The sequence below is a fragment of the Diuraphis noxia genome, unplaced genomic scaffold, assembly GCF_037042655.1.
Source record: "Diuraphis noxia isolate RWA-SAM2 unplaced genomic scaffold, SU_Dnox_SAM2 contig0001, whole genome shotgun sequence".
Lineage (NCBI taxonomy): Eukaryota > Metazoa > Arthropoda > Insecta > Hemiptera > Aphididae > Diuraphis > Diuraphis noxia.
The window spans coordinates 81,949,015-81,969,403 of NW_028301711.1; the positions used below are offsets into that span (position 1 = coordinate 81,949,015).

A 20,389-nucleotide genomic window follows, 5' to 3' on the forward strand; every position below is an offset into this window, starting at 1 on the left:
ATGTATGATTATCATGACCACTTACTTTATATTCATTTAAAGATGATATACTGCGATTCAATGAATGGGACATATTTGGTGGTAAATCTGTATCTGAATGATGATGTGAATAATTAGAACCAAAAGACTCTGGTGTTCTCGGAGGGAGTATTGTTTTCTTTTTAACATATGATCTTTTTGGAGTAGATCCTAAAATAAAATATAGAACAAAATATTACTACATTTTCTTTAAAACTGTGAACTTTATTTTTATTTAATACGTGCATTAAAATAAAATATTTCAATTTAGTCTATTGGAATTATGAAAATAATTTAAGAATTCTTAAATTGGTAGTTAATCATAGGGAAATTACTTAAACAAATTATATAAAAAGTAAAATTAACAACCATAATGATAAACACCAATTAAACTGTCATTTTATAATATTAAATTTATTAACTATAACTTATGGGATAATTTTCAATTTTATTTTTATTGGTTATACTATACTGCTATTAAATTAAATTACATATTATATGCATGTAAAAAATACTAAAAAATCTTATTTATTGGTTAGTTAAATTCTTAATGTATGCAACACATACAATTTAATGTTACAATACAGCTACATAGTAAATCATGCCAAGCTTACCAACAATTGGATGATAAATAGTTTTATTAATATCTGATCGTAATATTAAATGTTTACTTTCTTCAGGCGACTGACGAGTCATGTCAATCCCATATTTTGCTCTTGCCATTTTGAATTTGTCTAAATTACAATATTTTAATTGTAATAAATACAATTATATTGTTCATTAAATCCATTTAATACTTCATTGATAATTAAGATACAAAATTAACTGTAATTTTTTATTACTGAACAAGAATTTGTTTATTTGAGATTTATGTTTAATATTTTTGTAAAAATTTAAAAACCCACCATTTAGTATTATTTTTATTGATAATTAGATAAATTAAAATTATTATGATATTCATTATTATTCATTATAAATTATTTTAATTAACTTGACCAACCTTCATTAATACAAGTGTATAATTATTTAAATATTTTGTGTTATTTAGTTTAAAATTATATTGTAAATTATTATTGAAATCTTTCACAATTTATTACTCATTGGATATAAAAACCTTCATTTATAATAAATTAACAAATCATTGTTTGTTTACACATTAAGGTTAAGAATTAAAAAATAATAATTACCACTTAGTGTGGAATGTTGCTGTGATGGACTTCTTGAAACTTGAAATGAATGCTTACTAGTTGTAGAAGTAAATGGTTGAAGAGGCTAAAAATAAAATTGTAATTATTTTTTTATACTAACCAAATTGTATGATTAATATTAAGTAATTATTACTTTAGTTGGAGGCATAGAATCTGCAGTCTCAACTGTTGTAGGTAAATCAAGCAATCTTTGAATTTGTATACCATCTCCTGGTCCCATATGACTTATATGGTTAAAATTAGTAGGAGCTGATATTATTTTTGATCTACGATCAGGTCCTCGAATTGTTTTTTGCCCTTCACGCATTGAAAACCTTCTTCTGGTACGTGGGATAGACATACTACCAGACATATCTCTCCATCTGATATTGATTATTTCTCCTATAATTATAATAATAAAATCACTCAATTTGACAAATTAGAAAAATGTAATTTTATTTTAACATACTTTGGTGTACGTTGGACAAGTATATTATACATGGTAAATCATCAATATAACAGACAGTTAATGAACCTGTATTATTAATAGGATGGGAATTCCTTAAATTCAAAGTCTGAATCCAATCACCGCTATCAGCATTAAATATATTTATATGGGTTTCGCTATATATCAATAAATGACCATCACAATAACCTATGGAAATTCAAAAACAAATTTAGAATTAAGTATATATTAGATTAGATTAAATATGGAATAAAAAAACACCACTTACTGGCATCAATAAGATCACTAGGATACATTATTTCTCTGTCTCTTGATTTTCTACCTTGAGAATCTACAAAAATACCTAAAGATTGGAAAATGAGTAGAAATTCTCCTCTAGGAAGTTCAATTGCTTTTATAGCATCCATTGCAGAATATGATAAAAAACCCATCATGTGATTATCAGGATGTACCAAAGCTGAAACCGAATTATATTGCATGTATGGAAATTTTTACTAAATCAAAAAAAAAAAAATATTACAGATTGGATGATGATCTCCAGTTATATGGTATACACTGAAGCCAGAATGGTAGCCGACACATAACCGTCCATCAGTAAATACAGTTAAGCTTTGTGCTTGAGATGGTAGCATTATTTCTCTGAGTCTTCTATGTCTTAATTTAGTTCTAGTTACCTCATAAATAATCACCTGAGAAGTATTCTACAATGTAAATTAAAATTTTTTAATTTATTTTAGCATAAGTAAAATGACATCATACCACATATATTCACTCAGTCCAACACTTCACATAACAAATGTTACGTTGCAAGAATAATTAATGGCAAATTTAAAAGTAATAACATCATTCGAAGTATCTCATAGGTTTTCTTTTATATTTTACTCTTAAAACAAGTTATGAGCATTTTAAAGCAATAAAAAAAAAATTAATTAAATAATACTGAAAATAAAAAAATTAATTGGTTAAATAACCAGACTTTGATAAAAAAAAAAATGAACAAACCTAAAATATATTGCTATATAGATGTATTTCTATTTTAGTGTATCTTAGTTCATGGGCAGATTAGTGTCAGTGTACGTCGCATTCTGAACTAATTCTTTCGAAATGAATTAAAACTTGTCATAAATTGAATAAAAGCATATGATATTTTTTTTATTGTGGTTCTGACTATTCTCTAAACTTTCCTGTTGTCTTTAAAATTTTGATCAAAATCGGTGGAGTATTTTAAGCAAATGTACATAACACTTCATATACATAGATTATATAAAAGTTTGCGCCGCAGAAACAATGCGAAAGCAATTCCCACAGCGTCGTCAGTTAAAAATAAAAAAGATTATATAAAAATATAATTTCTATTTATGTAATTTCTAGTTGCCACAATAACTTTATTATATTCTATAATTAATGGTAATCCTAAATATACAAAACGCCAATCAACAGAATTCATCTAGGTGCCAAAATATATCACATAATCTGATGTAGAACTTAACCAAAAACCATTGGGAGGATTAACTGAACCTAATATATGAATATAAGTGATAGGTCTTGTGATCCTGATATTACCAATTGCTAACAAACATAGAATAATTTTTATACACACAAGAAATATTATACAAGATAAAATATATCAAATATTTTTAACTTTAAATTGCTCATAAATTGCTTAAAAATGAAATAACAACAACCTTCCTTTAAATTTGATAATAGGTCAAATTCACTTAAATATTAAAAATAATAGAGTAAAATCGATTATTCTTGACATACAATTTGCAATGTTATGTGTTAGTAAATGTGGAGTCAAAGCATGAGGGTATAACATCCTCTTAAGAATTTCACTACTTTACCTGTCGTTTTATAGCTATGCATAAACAATACTGAAGATTTGTCACGCCAGGATATTTCTTCATCAACCCAGTGCAGAATGTGATACAACTTTTACTTTCAACTACTTTCACCCATTCAACGTCATCGCCATCTAAAGCTCGCACAGGAATTAAACGAACCTGTCTTTGTTTACCAGATAACACTACAATAAGTTGCTCTTCTGCTATATAATCTATTTGAAAAATTTTCTTTGCTTCTCCAATTTTAGCAATTTCTAATATAGAGTTAACAGAAATGATGTAAATTGGTATATTTAAAGTCAAAAATAAAATTTATTTATATTCACAAAACAGTACACACCTAATTGATCTAAATCTATGCAGTACAAACCATCTTCTGTTCCTATTACTAAGCGATCAGGATCAATTATAGCACTAGCCATGACATTTTTGGTAATTGAAATTGTATTATCCACGAGTTCTTTTGCTTTAAATATCTGAATCAATAGAACAATAATGATTTTAGATAAAACTTTAACTAAAACAATGTTATTTGAATTCTTACTACCGTCGTATTGGGTAGATTATTCTTTTTCAATATTCTATGCAATTCACTTAAAGCAACGATCCACTTATTTTTTTCACTTTCTGTGTCAGCTAACATTAATGTTTGATTTTTGACTCCAGGTGGGTCTAAAAGTGAAGTAGTTATCTAGAAAAATTAACAAATTAAAAGATCAATCAATGGATTTATAAATAATTCAAAGATTGACAAAACACATACACGAAAGATACAAGGGATATCTTTTTTCCCTGCATGAATAACATCAGATTCTCTAACAGAAGAAACTGAAAATTCCGGATCACGCATATCTAACACTTGAGATACAGTTACTGCAGGTAAAGCATTTCGATCTTGCGATATGTCATACAAGAATAATTTGAAATCACATACTACCACAAACTGTCTCACCCATCCTTTTTTAACACCACCAGATCTTGGCACTTTAACGTAACCTTCGTAAGCAGTACCTATACCACGTGTGGGATCTATTCCTAATGGCCGTTTTGCTAAAATAATGATTACATATTTAATAAGTTTTTTTATAAATAATAAAAAATATAGATAAATACTTTGATCCGGTGGCACTGGACAAAGCAATGGCACTTTGTCTGAACAAATTGTATGGCACACAAATCCACACACCTCACATATCACACCTTGCCGAACAAGACCGACCATCAATGACGTGCAATGATTACATTTCGTTGGAGAAGAAAAAGTTCGAACAATAAACTGATGACATTTTCCTTTTTCAGAAATTAAATTGTTTGGATTCTAAAATACAAATATTAAACAGTAAAAATACATTAGGAATATCAATATTAACTAATAATATAAGCAACTCACTGTGTTATTGAAATCTGAAAAGCTAGACTTCCTGATTGACAATGCCTTATTATCATCAAAACTTCTGTCGTAACTATCAATACTATCATTTAAATTAGATTTATTGCTATTTCCAGCTGCAGATTCATTTAAAAAGTGATCTAAATAGGATAGCGGTGAACATGAAGATTGACCTAAAACTGTAAAAAATTTAATTTTATAACTAAAAATAATAATTATCTACATAGTAATTATAAACTAGATTTAGTAAAAATTAAAACATATTTAATTAACACAATAACTAAAAACTTTAACATACAAATATTATACAGCTCTATAGGGATGTATAATATTTAACATGAATTGAACATGTATAGATATAAAAATCCATAACAAATTTTAAGATAATTTAGTTTCAAGCTTGAACAATTAGATTTTTTTCCTGAGTTAAATATCTTAACTTGTGTTATGATATTAAAAATGTTATTGGATATTGTATTTATTGACAAATTATTTTAAATATATATATGAACTAAGAATAAAGTAGAAACAATTTATCTATTAATATTTTTTAAATGATAAACATAAAATGTATAGAATACTTAAGTAAATTACATTATATCAGCAGAAGTTAAGTTAAATATATTAAATTAATATAAAAATTAAATTAATAAATCTATATTTACTTTTATTACCCCTAATTTATTTATTGTTTTATTATGATGACTATTTAATCAAACAGTGATTAGATACTTATATAAAATGAATACAAACTACATTGCATACTATCAATAATCACACTACAACTTAACACATATTATACACAAGTCTAGCAATTACTTAAAATCAAAGATTACCTAAATTTAACATAAACATGAATTTCTCAATAAATAATTAGGTAACCTCCTCTAGTGGTGTTAATGAAACAGTTAGGTTAAGGTTTCACACATTATCTAATCATTACAAACCTATTGAGAAAAGAAGTTCTAGTCAGAAATAGTATTGAAACAAGATAATCACGAGCCCCCATACACAACTTGATATTCCAATAAACAAAGGCAACTTGCCTAATTAAATAAAACAAATTATTATAATCATTATAGTTATTATAGAAATTATTGTTACTGCATAAATATACCAATGATAAATTAATGCAGTTATAAGCATTAAAAATCAATATTAATATAATAGCCCTAAGACCAAAGTATCAATAGATTAAAATGTTAAGCCTTTTTAATTATATAATATATTATAAACAATAATGGGTACATAAATATGAGTATTATATTTTCAAGAAGAATATTTAGTTATTTTATAGTTCATTGAACTAAAAACCATTGACTTTTCTGTTGATGTTGGGGAACCTTTTTACAGTAGATTTGAGACAAATAATAAACTGAAAATACATTTTTTATCTATACCCATGAACCATGATTCGATCCCGCAACAGAAGTTTGAATATTATGTTAACCCATAAGCTTGACCTAGTTGTAGAAATGTTAAGGATGAAGTTTCAAATTCAACAATCCTGAGACAACTATATGCATAAACCATATCTCCTTTTCATGACACCCGATTACATCTGCTAAAATTGGTTACAATTAATGGTTTTATGTATACATACAAATATTTACTGATCAAAGTCTTATTTTAGAATTCTGTACCAGAATTTTTAATTAAAATATTAAAATGGACTTTATAAACTAAATATAAGAATGATGAATTGGGAGGGTAGTAATCAAGAAATTATTAAAATAATATATAGAACTATAAGTGTTCATCAAATATTTTATTGAATAACTAGCATAAAATATACGTTCAATTAAGTATGAATTCAATATTTTTTAAAAGTAAAATTATATATAATACAATACTGGATATTTTAACTAGACACAAAATATATGGTGCCATATGTAATAACTAACTAGTGTCTCACTAATATAACAATGTGATGAATACATTATTAATAAAATAATAAAATCTACACATATTAAAGTAATTAAAATAAAAAAAAAGAACATTATTTAAGACAGAACAAATTTATATATTTAAAGGGCTACTTTCACATGTATAGAATTTATAAGTTACCATACTCTGACACAGGCAATAGTTTAATACTTAATATTCTATACTAAAATAACAACTTACCTATTTGGCACACTTTTACAACTTTGATGCACACAGATTATTATTCATACAAAAGCTCGTTTGCACATAGTTTATACACATACAATAATATTATAATATTTGTTTTTTACAAGGATGGATTTAAGTTTGAATTGAGTAAAATAAATTGTGTAAAACGTAATCAGAGAAGTTTAATCAGGCAAAACAAAAGCTATTCAATTTTCAAGATATGGCAAGAAAGAAATATTTAGCCATTTACCAACCTAACAATTTTTAAATTAATGCATTCGTCATCATAAACTACTACTTTGTAATCACCGAATCCAAGAATAAAATAAATTAAATGTACAAGATACAATTTTACAGAAAAAACATTTCAATTCAAGTTATGAGCATATATTTTTGTCGACATGAAAGATTAAATTACAGATTAAGAATGTGGGTACATATACTTTCTTACATAGATAGTTATGTGCATCAACATAATATAAATGTTTACCTTTAAAAATTACAATAGGCACATAAATAAAATTTGTGTATATTTAAATAGTATACAACTGAGCAAATAATATCAGGAAATAGTAAAATAATTTATAGACATAAAAAAATTAATAAAATAATTAATTAACGATTAATTGAATAATAATTTGTGTTCAAACTTAGTTTTAAAAGTGAAATTTTAATTTGTGCATAAGCTATGTTGTAGCCTACTACACAGCTAACTCATCAGTTTTCCACTATCTGGTGTTTGATTTTTTTTAGAACAGATTTTAACTTAAATATTTTTACACTTCTAACTAAAATAAATAAACATTAAACTATATAATTGTGCGCTTTACTTAGTAAAAATTTTAATCTGAAATAAAGAAAGCACACCAAATTATAAACAGCCTAAACTAAAATTTAAAAAAAAAAGTATAGTATAACAGAACATCTAGGTAGATCTCAAGTTATTTTTAACTATATGACATAGAAATGTAATTAACACAAACCTACAAATATTTACTGGGAAAAAAATGTAAGCGTAAATATTAAATGTGCTGGAATACTTCACTATAAATGACACTACGATTAAATATTATCAAATGAATTTATCTTACAGGATTGTCTGGCATCTAGTTGATTTTGTAATTCTTTTATCATGTCATCTTTATCTTTCATATTATATACTAACGATTCATACCGCTGATGAAAATCTCTTAATTCCCTGAAAAAGTATGAAATGTGTGTTATCGAACAAGTGTGTTAATTTATTTAAAATTATCGAACATGAATTTTTATTTTGAATATCCAAAACAATGGATTTGCTTGTTAAAAATATGTTTCATAGCATCTAAATTCAAATATAAATTTTTACAACATTTTTTTTTTAAGCATTTTCTTTTGACACGTTTTGCTTATCATTCAAAATACAATTTGTACATACTTTTGCATTGCAATTAATTCTGAACGAGTCTTGCTTAACTCTTCACCTATTGATTGCTTAGCTTGAATTTCGGACTGCAATGAGCTTTGAAGATTTAAAAGTTCCATTTTATCGAGTTTTTGGCTTCTCCTATTTCTCCAACTATTATCCTGAAAAAAAAAACCCAATACATTTTTTAATAACAAAGATATCTAACTAAATATAGATGATATTAAGGTGTCTATATAAACAATATAAAACTGATAACGTGTTGTGACTGCTGTCTAAACAGAAGTTGATCAAAGACAAATAAGTAATAAAATATGAAATTTGTTAAGCAAAATACTCATTATGTTTAAATTATGTAATAAAATTGAGTTTTTATTTTCAGAACGATATGAGAAATATAAACTTAACATTTACAAATAAAAAAACAGCAATAAAATTATGTTTACATCAAAATAATAATTATTAGAAGTTAATTAAAATAATTAGAATATTGGTATTGTCAAAATGTTTGAAATTATAGGAGCATTTTATTTAAAAAAAAAATGAATCAAAATGTTATACATTAAATATTATTCTTACTAAAGCTGATTGACCATTATTATTTGGACACTGTTTTAAATACTCTAATTCTTCTTTCATTTTTGCTGCCAAAACCTGCAAATATCCTCTAGCATCTTTTTCGTCACTAATCCTAAAAAATTAATTTATAAAATAAAATACAGTAAATAAGGTATACATTTAATTATTTACCATTGAATGATGTCTGATATTTGAGATTCCAATTGATTAATAGTCTGTTTTTTTACATGTAATTCATCTTTTAATCTTTTATGTTCAAATTCAATGGTACGGATTACTTCATGACTCTCTTTTTTCTAAAATTTTTTATTTTACATAAAATAAAATATAGCTTTTATAAGTATTAGTATTTCTAATTAAATTTGTTTGAGTATTCAATTGTAGATATATAATTTATAATATAAATTATTTTAATAATTATCATATACAACATTTAACTAACTATAATAATCAAACATGTACACAATATATTATGTAGTTTAATGTAAGAAGAACAAATTAAAAAAGCATACTTCTTTTTCCAATGATTTTTGAATAACTTCATTTTCAAATATTTGATCTTTCAATTTGTTAGTATCCAAATTATATTTTGCTTGCTCCTTGCTGATATTTTCATTATATTCTACTTCTAACCGCTCAATCTCTCCTTTCAATCTAATTAAGAAATTTATATTTGTTCATTTATAGATCAACAAATTAATTTGTTATACATTTTGTAAAATTAAAATATTTATGGAAGTTAATAACGTAAATATATGTTAAAATTATTAAAAAGATAGTAAAACAATTTGTTATCAACTAATATTAAATAAATAATCAATAATAATTGTAATATATTATAATACAATAATAAAATAATATTAACATAATTTTTTTTCTAGAACCATAAATCAAATTACTGAAATTACTGAAACATACTGAAAAACGCTAATTACTAACTAGTTAATCTTTCAGTAAAATCAATTATGTTGGTTTGATTTAATATGAAAATTATACTTAAACTTTTAATGCTTGAATTTTACACCAAATATTAATGTTAGCACTTTCTATACTTAAAATTTTTTATAATAACATCCAGGGCTTAAATATTCATTGATTTTGATACATCAAAATTCTCAACAAAAAAATATCCGCTAAATAATTTATAGTAGAAAATTTGGGTTCTCATTTGAAAAGTAAAAGTTTATATTGCCACAGAACACAACTTAAGTGAAACAAAAAAATCTCAAGAATATGAAAATATAAATTTTGAGTATACTTAAAGATTTCTGAAAATAAGATTATGAACAACTTCATTAATAAAGAAAAAAGGGGGTGAGCATGCTTGGTGAATCACCCTGTTGTATATAGAAAACATGCATATTTTAAAGTTTAAACAAACATTATTAGTATTATGTTTGTTATAAATTATTATTATTATGATTTATATAATAAAAAAGAAGTTTCTCTGCTGTATAGTAGGTTATTAGTGTATCTCGTCATTGAATAGGTAGGTCACAGTAATATATGTGTTAAATTTGGATTCATTGAAAAATTCTTTCATATGAAAAACAATTCTGAGTGAAGATACGCCATGTTAGCCTCTATTTCAAAGGATATTTTATAATTTATCACTATTATTAATAGTGAATAATATTTCTATTAGTTATACAATAAATTAAACTTATTAATGCCAAAAAAGTCGCCTAAATTAGATTAGTAATTACATAATATTAACAAATAATCAATAGCCTATAATGGTGAGAATAGGTTATGTTTTTAATACCCTTACAAATATTGTGAAAATTTCATTATACATAGAAAATAATAACTATTACTTATAAAAGTAGCATGCTTTAAGTTTTTATAATTAATATTATTGAAATTGTAATAAAATAACAAAAATTATTCGAGGAGTAACCGTCATGATATGTTTAAATATCTAACTTTAATAGAGTATAAACTTCAATCATACATAAAAATTTGTGTAGCTTTAGGCTAAACTTTTTAATTTCCTGTAAAGAATACTTGTGAGAAATCTTCTACTAAACATTTAAGCCTTGGCTGTTATCCAAAAAAAATGTAAAGTATAGAAAGTGCTAACATAAATATTTGGAGTCAAATTCAATTATCGAAATTTCGAGTATAATTATTGTATTAAAACAAACATAATTGATTTTATTGAAAGATTAACTAGTTAGTAATTAGTGTTTTTCAGTATTTTTCAATAATTCCCCCCCCCCCATCCAAGCTATAATTTCTCACCAATGTATCAATTAGATATAGCATGCAACCATCAAAGTAAAAATTTGAAACTTCTAACTGTTTCTTGATATGACATTAAATAAAAAAAAACAATCATCATTATAAATACCAAATATCGTTTCAGCACTCAGAATATAAAAGTGTGTAAGCTACTTCACTTTAAATTAATCAAGAAAGTATAATAAGTAAATCAAAATCATCTAAAATTATATTATAAAACCGATTACCAACTCATTCTAAAAACGAGGTAAAAATGATACATTTTTAAAACGTTTAGATTTGAATATTGATTAAAACATTAAACAAGTAATACCATTTGACCATAAATTGTATTATGTATGGATAAAAAGATTTCATTTTTAATACACTAAACATTGGAACAGAATTTGATATATTTTAAATATAGATTGCGCTGCTGTGTAGTTCATTAAGCAAATTAAATTTTTTAAATATTATTTTAACTGATAAAAAAAAATAGTTCTATTATATAATACATTTTTTACTTCTAATTACAACAAATTGAACAGGTCAATAATTTACTGATTCTCAAATATATTTGTTTGTTAACTAATGTAATTGTTTTAAAATTTAAAATTCTTATTATAGTATATTAATTTCCACAGATGAGCATATCAAAAGGTGGAAGATCTTCAATCTATCAATCAAAATGTTAAGCAGTTTTATTTAAAAAAATAAGTTTTAAATCTAAAATATATTTTTTTATTTTTTAATAATCTAATATATATTTCATGCTTACGTTTTACAGTACATTTTTTCTTTTAATGTAAAAAAACTTACCGAATTATTTCTTGCATTGCTCTTTGATTTGCATTTTCATTAGTTTCAAAATTATTACTAGCAAATGACTGTGAATTTGATCTTTCAATTTCAACCTTATACTATAAATAATATTTGTATAATATAAAACAATTATCTTTAAATCATCCAATATTCAAAGAAATAGTTATAATTTATTTACTTGATGATACATTTCTTCATTTTTTTCACGCAGTTTACGTTCATTAATGGCTTCAGATATAGATTCCTCTAATCGACTCTCAAGTTCTCTACGAACTTTTTCTGAACGACGAACTTCTTGACGTAATATATCAATTTTGGACATGGCTTCTTCTAATTCTTCTTCTTTGTCTCTAACAAGCCTTGAGAGTTTTTGTTTGTGTTGCCTAAGTTCAGATAACCTGAAAAATTAAAACAATTTAAATCTACGATCCTCTGAAAACAATGTTCTACTTGAGAAGTAAAATTTATATAATAAAATCATTTTGGGTCCCCACATGAATATGTTCAGTGAAGCACATTATATTCTTGAAAAATTAAAAAACATACTTATTAGTTACATGACCATATTCAGTCATTGCATTGTTTTTTTGTCCCATGACATCCATCAATTCTATTTCTTGAGCTTTTAATTTTTCTTGTGTTTCTTGTTTTTCCTAAAAAAAATTATTAATTAAATTACACTAATTAATAAAATAATTTAAAAATAATATCAAATTTCAGGCAACCGACTTGGTGATCATTGGTGGTACAGAAAGTAAACAAAAAATAATGAACAATAGACTACCTCAAGTTTCAGAGCTCACCTCACTGTCATTTTTTTATACACTCCCAGACTTGTTAAGAGGACACTGCACCCGCATGTGTTGTCTCCGTCTTACAAGTGCGTAACATATAGAATTTTACGCTCAGCCGATCACGTTTAGCTCTGTTAGTTTAAAATTTAGAGTGAATTAACCTCAAATAAAAATTAAGGTAACATTATTTTCGAGGGTTTTGATAGGCTTTTTATCATATTTTAATTTTAATGCAAGTTATGAGTATTTTAAGATATACAAACAATTCACAATTTCGAAATACACATTACTCGCTTTAAAATTAAAATATGATAAAAAGCCTATGAGAAGCCGTCGAAAATAATGTTACCTTTAATTTTTATTTGATGTCAATTCAATGTCGATCAAGTTGGCACCGGCACTATACGCTAGGACTATAATTATAATATCAAAAAATGTCTATGAATTTGCTAGATTTTGATGGTTCGTTTTCAGAATTTGCGAGTACCTCATTTAATGTGTAAATCAAAATTCAAATATACCGGTGCCGACTTGACTCAGTACCGGGCACATTGTCAAATCGGCTCGAAAGTGGTATCAAAATATTGCTAGTGAATTGCTAGATTTTGCTAGGGGATTTTTGGAATTTGCTAGACTTTGGTTTCCCGGAAACCCAAAAAATTGATAATAGCCCAACACCGCACATTGTCCGATCGATGTCCGTCAAATAGGCAACGACACTTAGTGCTAGAACATCAAACCATATATAATATACGAGATGTGTAAATAAAGTAGAGATGTTACGAAGTGTTCGATTTTCGAACCGAACCAAACCGAACTCTGTGTGTTCGGTTCGGTTCGAAAACCGAACTGGAAATTCCAAATAATCGAACCGAACCAAATATCTAATAGTTCCGTTCGATAATCGAACCAGAGAAATAAAAATAAAAGTCGATGGAGTAACGGCTAAAATTATAAATTATTATTAAATAATTAATAATTAATAGATTACTATTAATTGTTTAATGTTTGCTTGTTTTAAATATTGATGTTTTTCGCTTTTTCTTATTCTTATCAGTTATCATAATATTAATAATTAAAAATTAAAAATCTCATGCACAATAATTATTAACTATTAAAGTACCTATTTAAAGTATTTAAGTAAATAGTTGTAAAATCTTTATTCAATAATTCTGAGGTATGGTGGCAAATGATAAATAAATAAATAAATAAATAAATATTAAATAAAACGATATCCAATTTAACTTTTAATGTTCGGTTCGAGTTCTATAAAATATTTGAAGAGTTCGGTTCGGTTCGGGTTCGATTAAAAGTGTGTAGGTTTGGATCTGTTTGAGTTCGTTAATTTAAAGAAAAGTTCGTTTCGGGTTCGGTTCGACCTTAAATATTATGGTTCGTAACATCTCTAAAATAAAGTAATAAGAGTATAAGACTGATAGCGTAGCTAGTTATGTGGCAGCACTAATGGCTTTCCGATTGAAAAGGTTTGTAGATAAATATGTAATGAACCTTCAGTACGAGTTTGAACTTTGTAGTGCCACATGTCGGTCTGTGGCAATTATATTAGTAAATCAATTATTTTTAATACGTTCCAATAATGGATGACGACAATTTGGCGGTAAATTTGGCAACACATGATGCGGGTGTAGTGTCCTCTTAATACATAAACTCAGATGATATAGCCTTGGTGTAAAAAAACATTTGACTCATGTGAGACAACTTAATAATGAATAAAAATTCCTAAAGAAAATCGACATATACTTTGATGAACAGGAACATAGCAAAAACCTCAAATATTTTAGGATAACCTTGAATAGAGCTTTAGCTTACAAGGAACACCTGATAAAGATTGCTACAAAATTGAAAACAAGGAACAATATTATTCAAAAATTGACAAACTCAGAATAGGAAGCGGATACCAATATCCTCAAAATATCAATATTAGCATTTTCACGATCGATAGTTGACTACTACTCACCAGTATGGCTATAAAGTTCCCACACAAATAAATTAGATACTCAACTTAACTGTTATAAGAATTGTCACTTGTCACTTAAATAGTTAAATCTTCTTCTAGGCAGTGGTTACCCGTCCTTAGTAATTTAAGTCCACCATATTTACATTGATAAAACTAACTATTACAAATAGGGAGTGGACTAAATGCTTTTCGAACACTCTCCTCTTAATACATAATGATATAAACACTGGCCCTAATGTAAGACTAAAATCCAAGAAACCGACTATGTATAATGTACGTAATATATACTATATACAATGTAAACACGAAATGGAATAATGAATGGAAAAAGAGCAATCCTCACAAACTCAACCTAATTAATAACCCAACAGAATAAGTACCAGGTTCTGACTTTCAAAGAAAAGAGATTTGGTAGTTAGTATTAAATATATTTTGTAGAGGTCACGTAAGGGCACGATACTTTCTCTGAGAATGGGGACTGAGACCCTTACGATTGATTTGTGATTGCGGACACAAAAATCAAACAGCATACAGTTGACTAAGGTAATGTTTGGCGACTACAGTCTAAAAGAAGGAATAAAAGAACTACGCGGAGCCACAATAGACACAGAAAAATGGCTGAATTCTCTGGACATACAAATTTAAAAGAAGACTTATTAGTTATTAGTGTTATTAGGTACTTACAATTTCTGTTACCATTTGTTTATTTATTCTACTTATTTACTTTATTTTTAAAATTCTATATTGTGAATGTTATATTAAAGCCAAATGAAATAACTAATGATAACTCTAATTATTATATGAAATTCAATGTAATAAAATTGTATAGTATTCAATTATATATTGTGATGTTCAAACGTCTTTCTATTTTAAAATTTAATATAAATACAGCATTATAAAATCATTTAATTTCAATTTATTGATGGTTTTATTTGTCCTTGATTATGTTAAATATTACAGCACTGCTATGATAAACTTTTAACCTACAGGTTATGTAATTTTTAAACAAAATGTATTCATCCCATTAACAAATTTGAATACACTAATTTTTTTAAAATAATTATTATCATACCTTTTCACAATATTTTATATCTTATTTGCTATTTGAGAAAAAATATACTTCACTTAAAAACTTGTAATTTTACATTACATATTAAAATAACAAAAATACAATAAGATTATAATCTATAATAAATTTGCCATACCTTTTGGAGTTCTTCTTTTTCCTGTTGAAACTTTTTTATAATGATATCCAATTCTTTTTCATCACCAAAAGAAGAGTTGTGAGTTTTTTGGTTTTCTTTATATTTCTTTAATTGATCTTCCGAATCTAAACATAATTAATTAAAATTAATATTTTTAAATTATGTTAATTCAATTTTTTTTATTTGTTTATGAAACAAAATTGTAAATAGAAAACAATAATTCACTTTAAGAAAATATGCTAATTTAAGTTTACAGTCTGGACTAAAAATTAAAAAATATTATAATTCTTAGTTTTAATTTAATTTTTGGAAATTATTTTACTCATTTATAAACACTTCCTCATCATCTTTTAAAATTAAATATAACAATAAAACAAACATAGATTACTCATAATTATAATATAGAAAGTTCTATTTTATATTATGTTAATTTAATTTAAGTTAACATATTCAAGATAAGCTATATAATATATTTAATTTTCTAGACCAATGATTTTCAACCGTTTTGAGTGCACGGCTCATTTAAATAAATTTAAATCACTCCAACACAAATTGTGATAATAATGAAATAATAAATTTTTATTTTTTACTGAGGACATCCTTTAATAATAATCAACGACACTGCTGGGAGCTGCATATTACACAATCTAAATATATTTATAAAAAAATTAATTAAAAAATAAATAAATAAAATGTTTTAAAGTGATTTATAGTATGTGTACATATACTGTTAGCTAATGAAGTCGTGTAATCAAAAATTTACCACTAGAAAATTCAATATTTTTTTTTTTTATTTGTCAATAACTTATCGATGTAAATTATCATGGATTATTTACGATCAACAGTAGGTATTTGTATGAAAGTAAATATGAATATATTAATGAACAAAACTAAAATTATAATGATTATTACTATCATTATTATTATAATTGTAGAATATACAACATTTATGCAACTATACAGAAATATTTAATGTGAAGGATGTGATACCCGCATGTGTTGTCTCAGTCTTAAAAGTGAGTAACATAGCAAATTGTATGCAAAGTAGATCACGTTTAACTCCGTTAGCTTAAAATTTAGAGTGAATTGGCCTCAAATAAAAATTAAAGGTAGTATTATTTGCAAGGGCTTTGATAGGCTTTTTATCATATTTTAATTTTAAAGCGAGTAATGTGTATTTCAAAATTGTAAATTGTTTGTATATCTTAAAATACTCATAACTTGCTTTACAATTCAAATATAATAAATAGCCTATCAAAGCCTTTGAAAATAATGTTACCTTAAATTTTTATTCGAGGTTGATTCACTCTAAATTTTAAACTAACGGAGCTAAACGTGACCGGCGGAGCGTAAAATTTGCTATGTTACGCACTTGTAAGACGGAGACAACACATGCGGGTATCACATCCTCTGAATATGCATTTTCATTCAAATATACAAAAATTTGACATTTGTAATAAAAATTATTTTAGGTAAATTATAGAAGACCAATAAGAAAAAAGAAATATGCATTTGCATATAAATCCAGACTCTAGTTATCACCTAGTTTTTGTATTTTATTTTCAAGTAACAAATAAAACTAAAATTAACTCAACGAATATATAATAAAAATATAATTATAATTCCCTAATATGCTCTTCAGTATTACTATTAGTACTAATTCTATTAAATTAAAAAATACTGATGAACCATGTTTAAATGTTAAATTGGAAAACAATTCAAATAATGTTATTTTAACCTTCTACTTCACTTTTTTCTTCTTGAGATCGCATTCTTTTAGTCGTTTTCCATGATGAAAGAGATTTTCCAATAGATCCAAGATCTGATACATAACTATTTTGAGTGAAAGTAAAACCAATAAAAGGTAAATGTAGAGCAGAAAATATAGGATTTGAAGGAGTAGGAGGAAAAATATCAGTTTTTATATCAATTTCTTCCACATCAAAATGACTGGTGTCAGTTGGACTAGATACTTCAGGAATATATGGTGCTACACTATCTCTAATAGTGTCCCAATCTACACCAATAAACCAATTATGTTCCTGGAAATTGAAATTGAAATTAAAAATGATTATTAAGAGTAATATTTTTTATAACCTTACTTTGAAGTCATTGATGCCAGTTTGACCTAGTCTTTGTTCAGCACTACAAATAAGTTTTTTCATCAAATCTTTTGCTTCTTCAGAAACTTGTACTTCTTGGTCATTAGGGAAATCAAAACAATTCTAGAATATGAATTGAACAAATATTATAATTACTTAATTACATTTTAACAATGTTGATAATATTGATATATTTTTGTTAATAACTGCATATGATCATAATAGGTAATATCATTAAATAAAAATATATTAAATATTAAATATCAAAGAAAAAAAATACTAAGTGAATTTGTATACGAGTAGGTAGGTAGATAATTTAATATATAAATGAAAATGTGAATAAATTAAACTGCAATACTAATATTCATGGAATTTAATTTACATAATATTAAAATAAATAATGCAAATATTCTACCTCTAAAATTTACTATTACCAGTTTTAAGTTTTTACAGTTCTTCAAAATGTTTATTTAATGCAACTGAAAGAGAAATAATAAGAAAAATTCTTTAATAATTGAATATTGGATACCTTGTGATTCATTATTTTAGCATAAGTATGTACGAGGGATTCAGCATAAAAGGGAGTTTCCCCATAAATCATTTCGTACATACAAACTCCCAATGACCACCAATCACATTCTCGTCCATAACAACCTTGTCCATCTTCAATAGCTTGTAATATTTCAGGAGATATATAATCTGGTGTACCAACAGCGACATTGCTTTCAACAAAACCATTTGAACCCACTTTTAAGCATGATCCAAAATCAGCCAAACGTATATGACCATTAGCATCCAATAAAACATTATCAGGTTTAATATCTCTGTAAATCAAACATATTAAAACATTAATAAATTCTTTATGTTGAGACAGTTAATTATTTTAATATCCAAACACATTAATTTATTTAAGTAGTCACTAATCTGTTGTAACTAAGATCCAATATTTTGATGTTGATAACTAAAAACATTATTTGTATGTTAAAATAACATTTTTTTTTTTTTTTAGGTCATTAATACATTTTAATAGGGTTTTAAATTTTTAATAGTATTTTTATTTTTATACTATAATCAAATATTAGTGTTGAAATATACAAAATTACATTGTACAATGATTTAAAAAATTTTATATAACAGTGAAACTTCCTTTAATTAATAGTGACCCTTCCTAATAGTAGACACGCTTTTAAATTCCCCGACAAAAATGTATGCACATATTAGGAGTTATAACCTCTTGATAAGTGGATAAGTGGACCCTCCTAATAGTGAATGAGAACACTAAAAACTGGTACCAAATTAAGAATTAACTCTCATAAATAGACACAATACACGTACATAACATTGCTAAGAGCGGAAAAAATTTAGACAAAAAATGTTTACAGATATTTTTAATTGTACATAAACATTTTTATACCAAATTTTAAATACATACATGTGTACATAATAAATAATAAATTAATATGTACCAAATACAATGTATGTTAGTATAATAATATATAACACTAATTCTTTATAGCGTCTCCCTATAGTGGACTTTAGTAATTTCTCGCAAAGGTCCATTATGTAGAGGTTTTCTCAATAGTGGACATTCCCCGTGGTTGTCCAATATATAGAGATTTCACTATATATTCTTAATGCATCTTAGAAATATACAATTTCTTTTGTTTATAATATATATATAGGAATTATAATTGAATAATATTTTTTGTAAAATGGATATAATGCTTCTTTTTTTTATAACAGATTTAAATGAGTTAAACTACTATACATAAGATATTAAGCAAATGAAACAAACATATAAATACAATTAAAAATTGGAGCCTAGGCACCTGGTTTAGTATGTAACATCCGGCAGAATGGATGAACTACCAACAACGTAAGAGCCCCAGGTTTCAATCTCCTAATTCAGGTATTCTCAAACTTTTATAAACAATGTAACCCTTTTTACAAATATTTTTTTTTTTGGGTACCAAAAAAGTTTGAGAATCCATGTCCTAAGTCCCAAAAGTCTCCATGGAGTACTTGACATTTGATAAGAACTGTAAAAGGTAAATGGCGATAACCTAACCTAACCTATTCCATAAACATGGCCTAAGTAAAACACAAGCCTGTGAGTGTGAGAGTGGTCAAGTGTAAGACACAATATTGATGATTTTCCTCATGACAATGGTTTTAAAGAAATGACTTCTTTTAAAAAATAATAGGATAAAATATTTGAAGTTCTGTGTTCAACAGTTACAAATTAATTATTTCAAATAGTT

At 25.7% G+C, this 20,389-nt stretch overlaps 1 protein-coding gene across 4 annotated transcripts in view; it reads right to left on the minus strand.

Moving 5' to 3' along the window:
* Window positions 1-20,389, minus strand: part of gek (serine/threonine-protein kinase gek) — a 40,216-nt gene that overhangs the window by 5,177 nt on the left and 14,650 nt on the right. Inside the window, exons 7-31 of one of the 4 annotated variants that reach the window (XM_015517283.2) lie at window positions 18,658-18,952; window positions 18,129-18,251; window positions 17,765-18,068; window positions 16,027-16,151; window positions 12,596-12,702; window positions 12,228-12,447; window positions 12,047-12,147; window positions 9,517-9,658; window positions 9,176-9,300; window positions 9,005-9,116; window positions 8,438-8,586; window positions 8,112-8,218; window positions 4,906-5,084; window positions 4,629-4,833; window positions 4,279-4,565; window positions 4,060-4,206; window positions 3,856-3,991; window positions 3,516-3,769; window positions 2,192-2,360; window positions 1,940-2,128; window positions 1,675-1,860; window positions 1,360-1,607; window positions 1,206-1,290; window positions 633-752; window positions 26-189 (exon numbers count right to left, since the gene is read on the minus strand). In XM_015517283.2, coding sequence (XP_015372769.1) covers window positions 26-189; window positions 633-752; window positions 1,206-1,290; window positions 1,360-1,607; window positions 1,675-1,860; window positions 1,940-2,128; window positions 2,192-2,360; window positions 3,516-3,769; window positions 3,856-3,991; window positions 4,060-4,206; window positions 4,279-4,565; window positions 4,629-4,833; window positions 4,906-5,084; window positions 8,112-8,218; window positions 8,438-8,586; window positions 9,005-9,116; window positions 9,176-9,300; window positions 9,517-9,658; window positions 12,047-12,147; window positions 12,228-12,447; window positions 12,596-12,702; window positions 16,027-16,151; window positions 17,765-18,068; window positions 18,129-18,251; window positions 18,658-18,952 — 4,279 coding nt within the window. Of the gene's footprint in view, window positions 1-25; window positions 190-632; window positions 753-1,205; window positions 1,291-1,359; window positions 1,608-1,674; window positions 1,861-1,939; window positions 2,129-2,191; window positions 2,373-3,515; window positions 3,770-3,855; window positions 3,992-4,059; window positions 4,207-4,278; window positions 4,566-4,628; window positions 4,834-4,905; window positions 5,085-8,111; window positions 8,219-8,437; window positions 8,587-9,004; window positions 9,117-9,175; window positions 9,301-9,516; window positions 9,659-12,046; window positions 12,148-12,227; window positions 12,448-12,595; window positions 12,703-16,026; window positions 16,152-17,764; window positions 18,069-18,128; window positions 18,252-18,657; window positions 18,953-20,389 lie in introns of all 4 variants that reach the window. The other 3 variants (XM_015517281.2, XM_015517282.2, XM_015517284.2) reach the window with 3 other exon arrangements.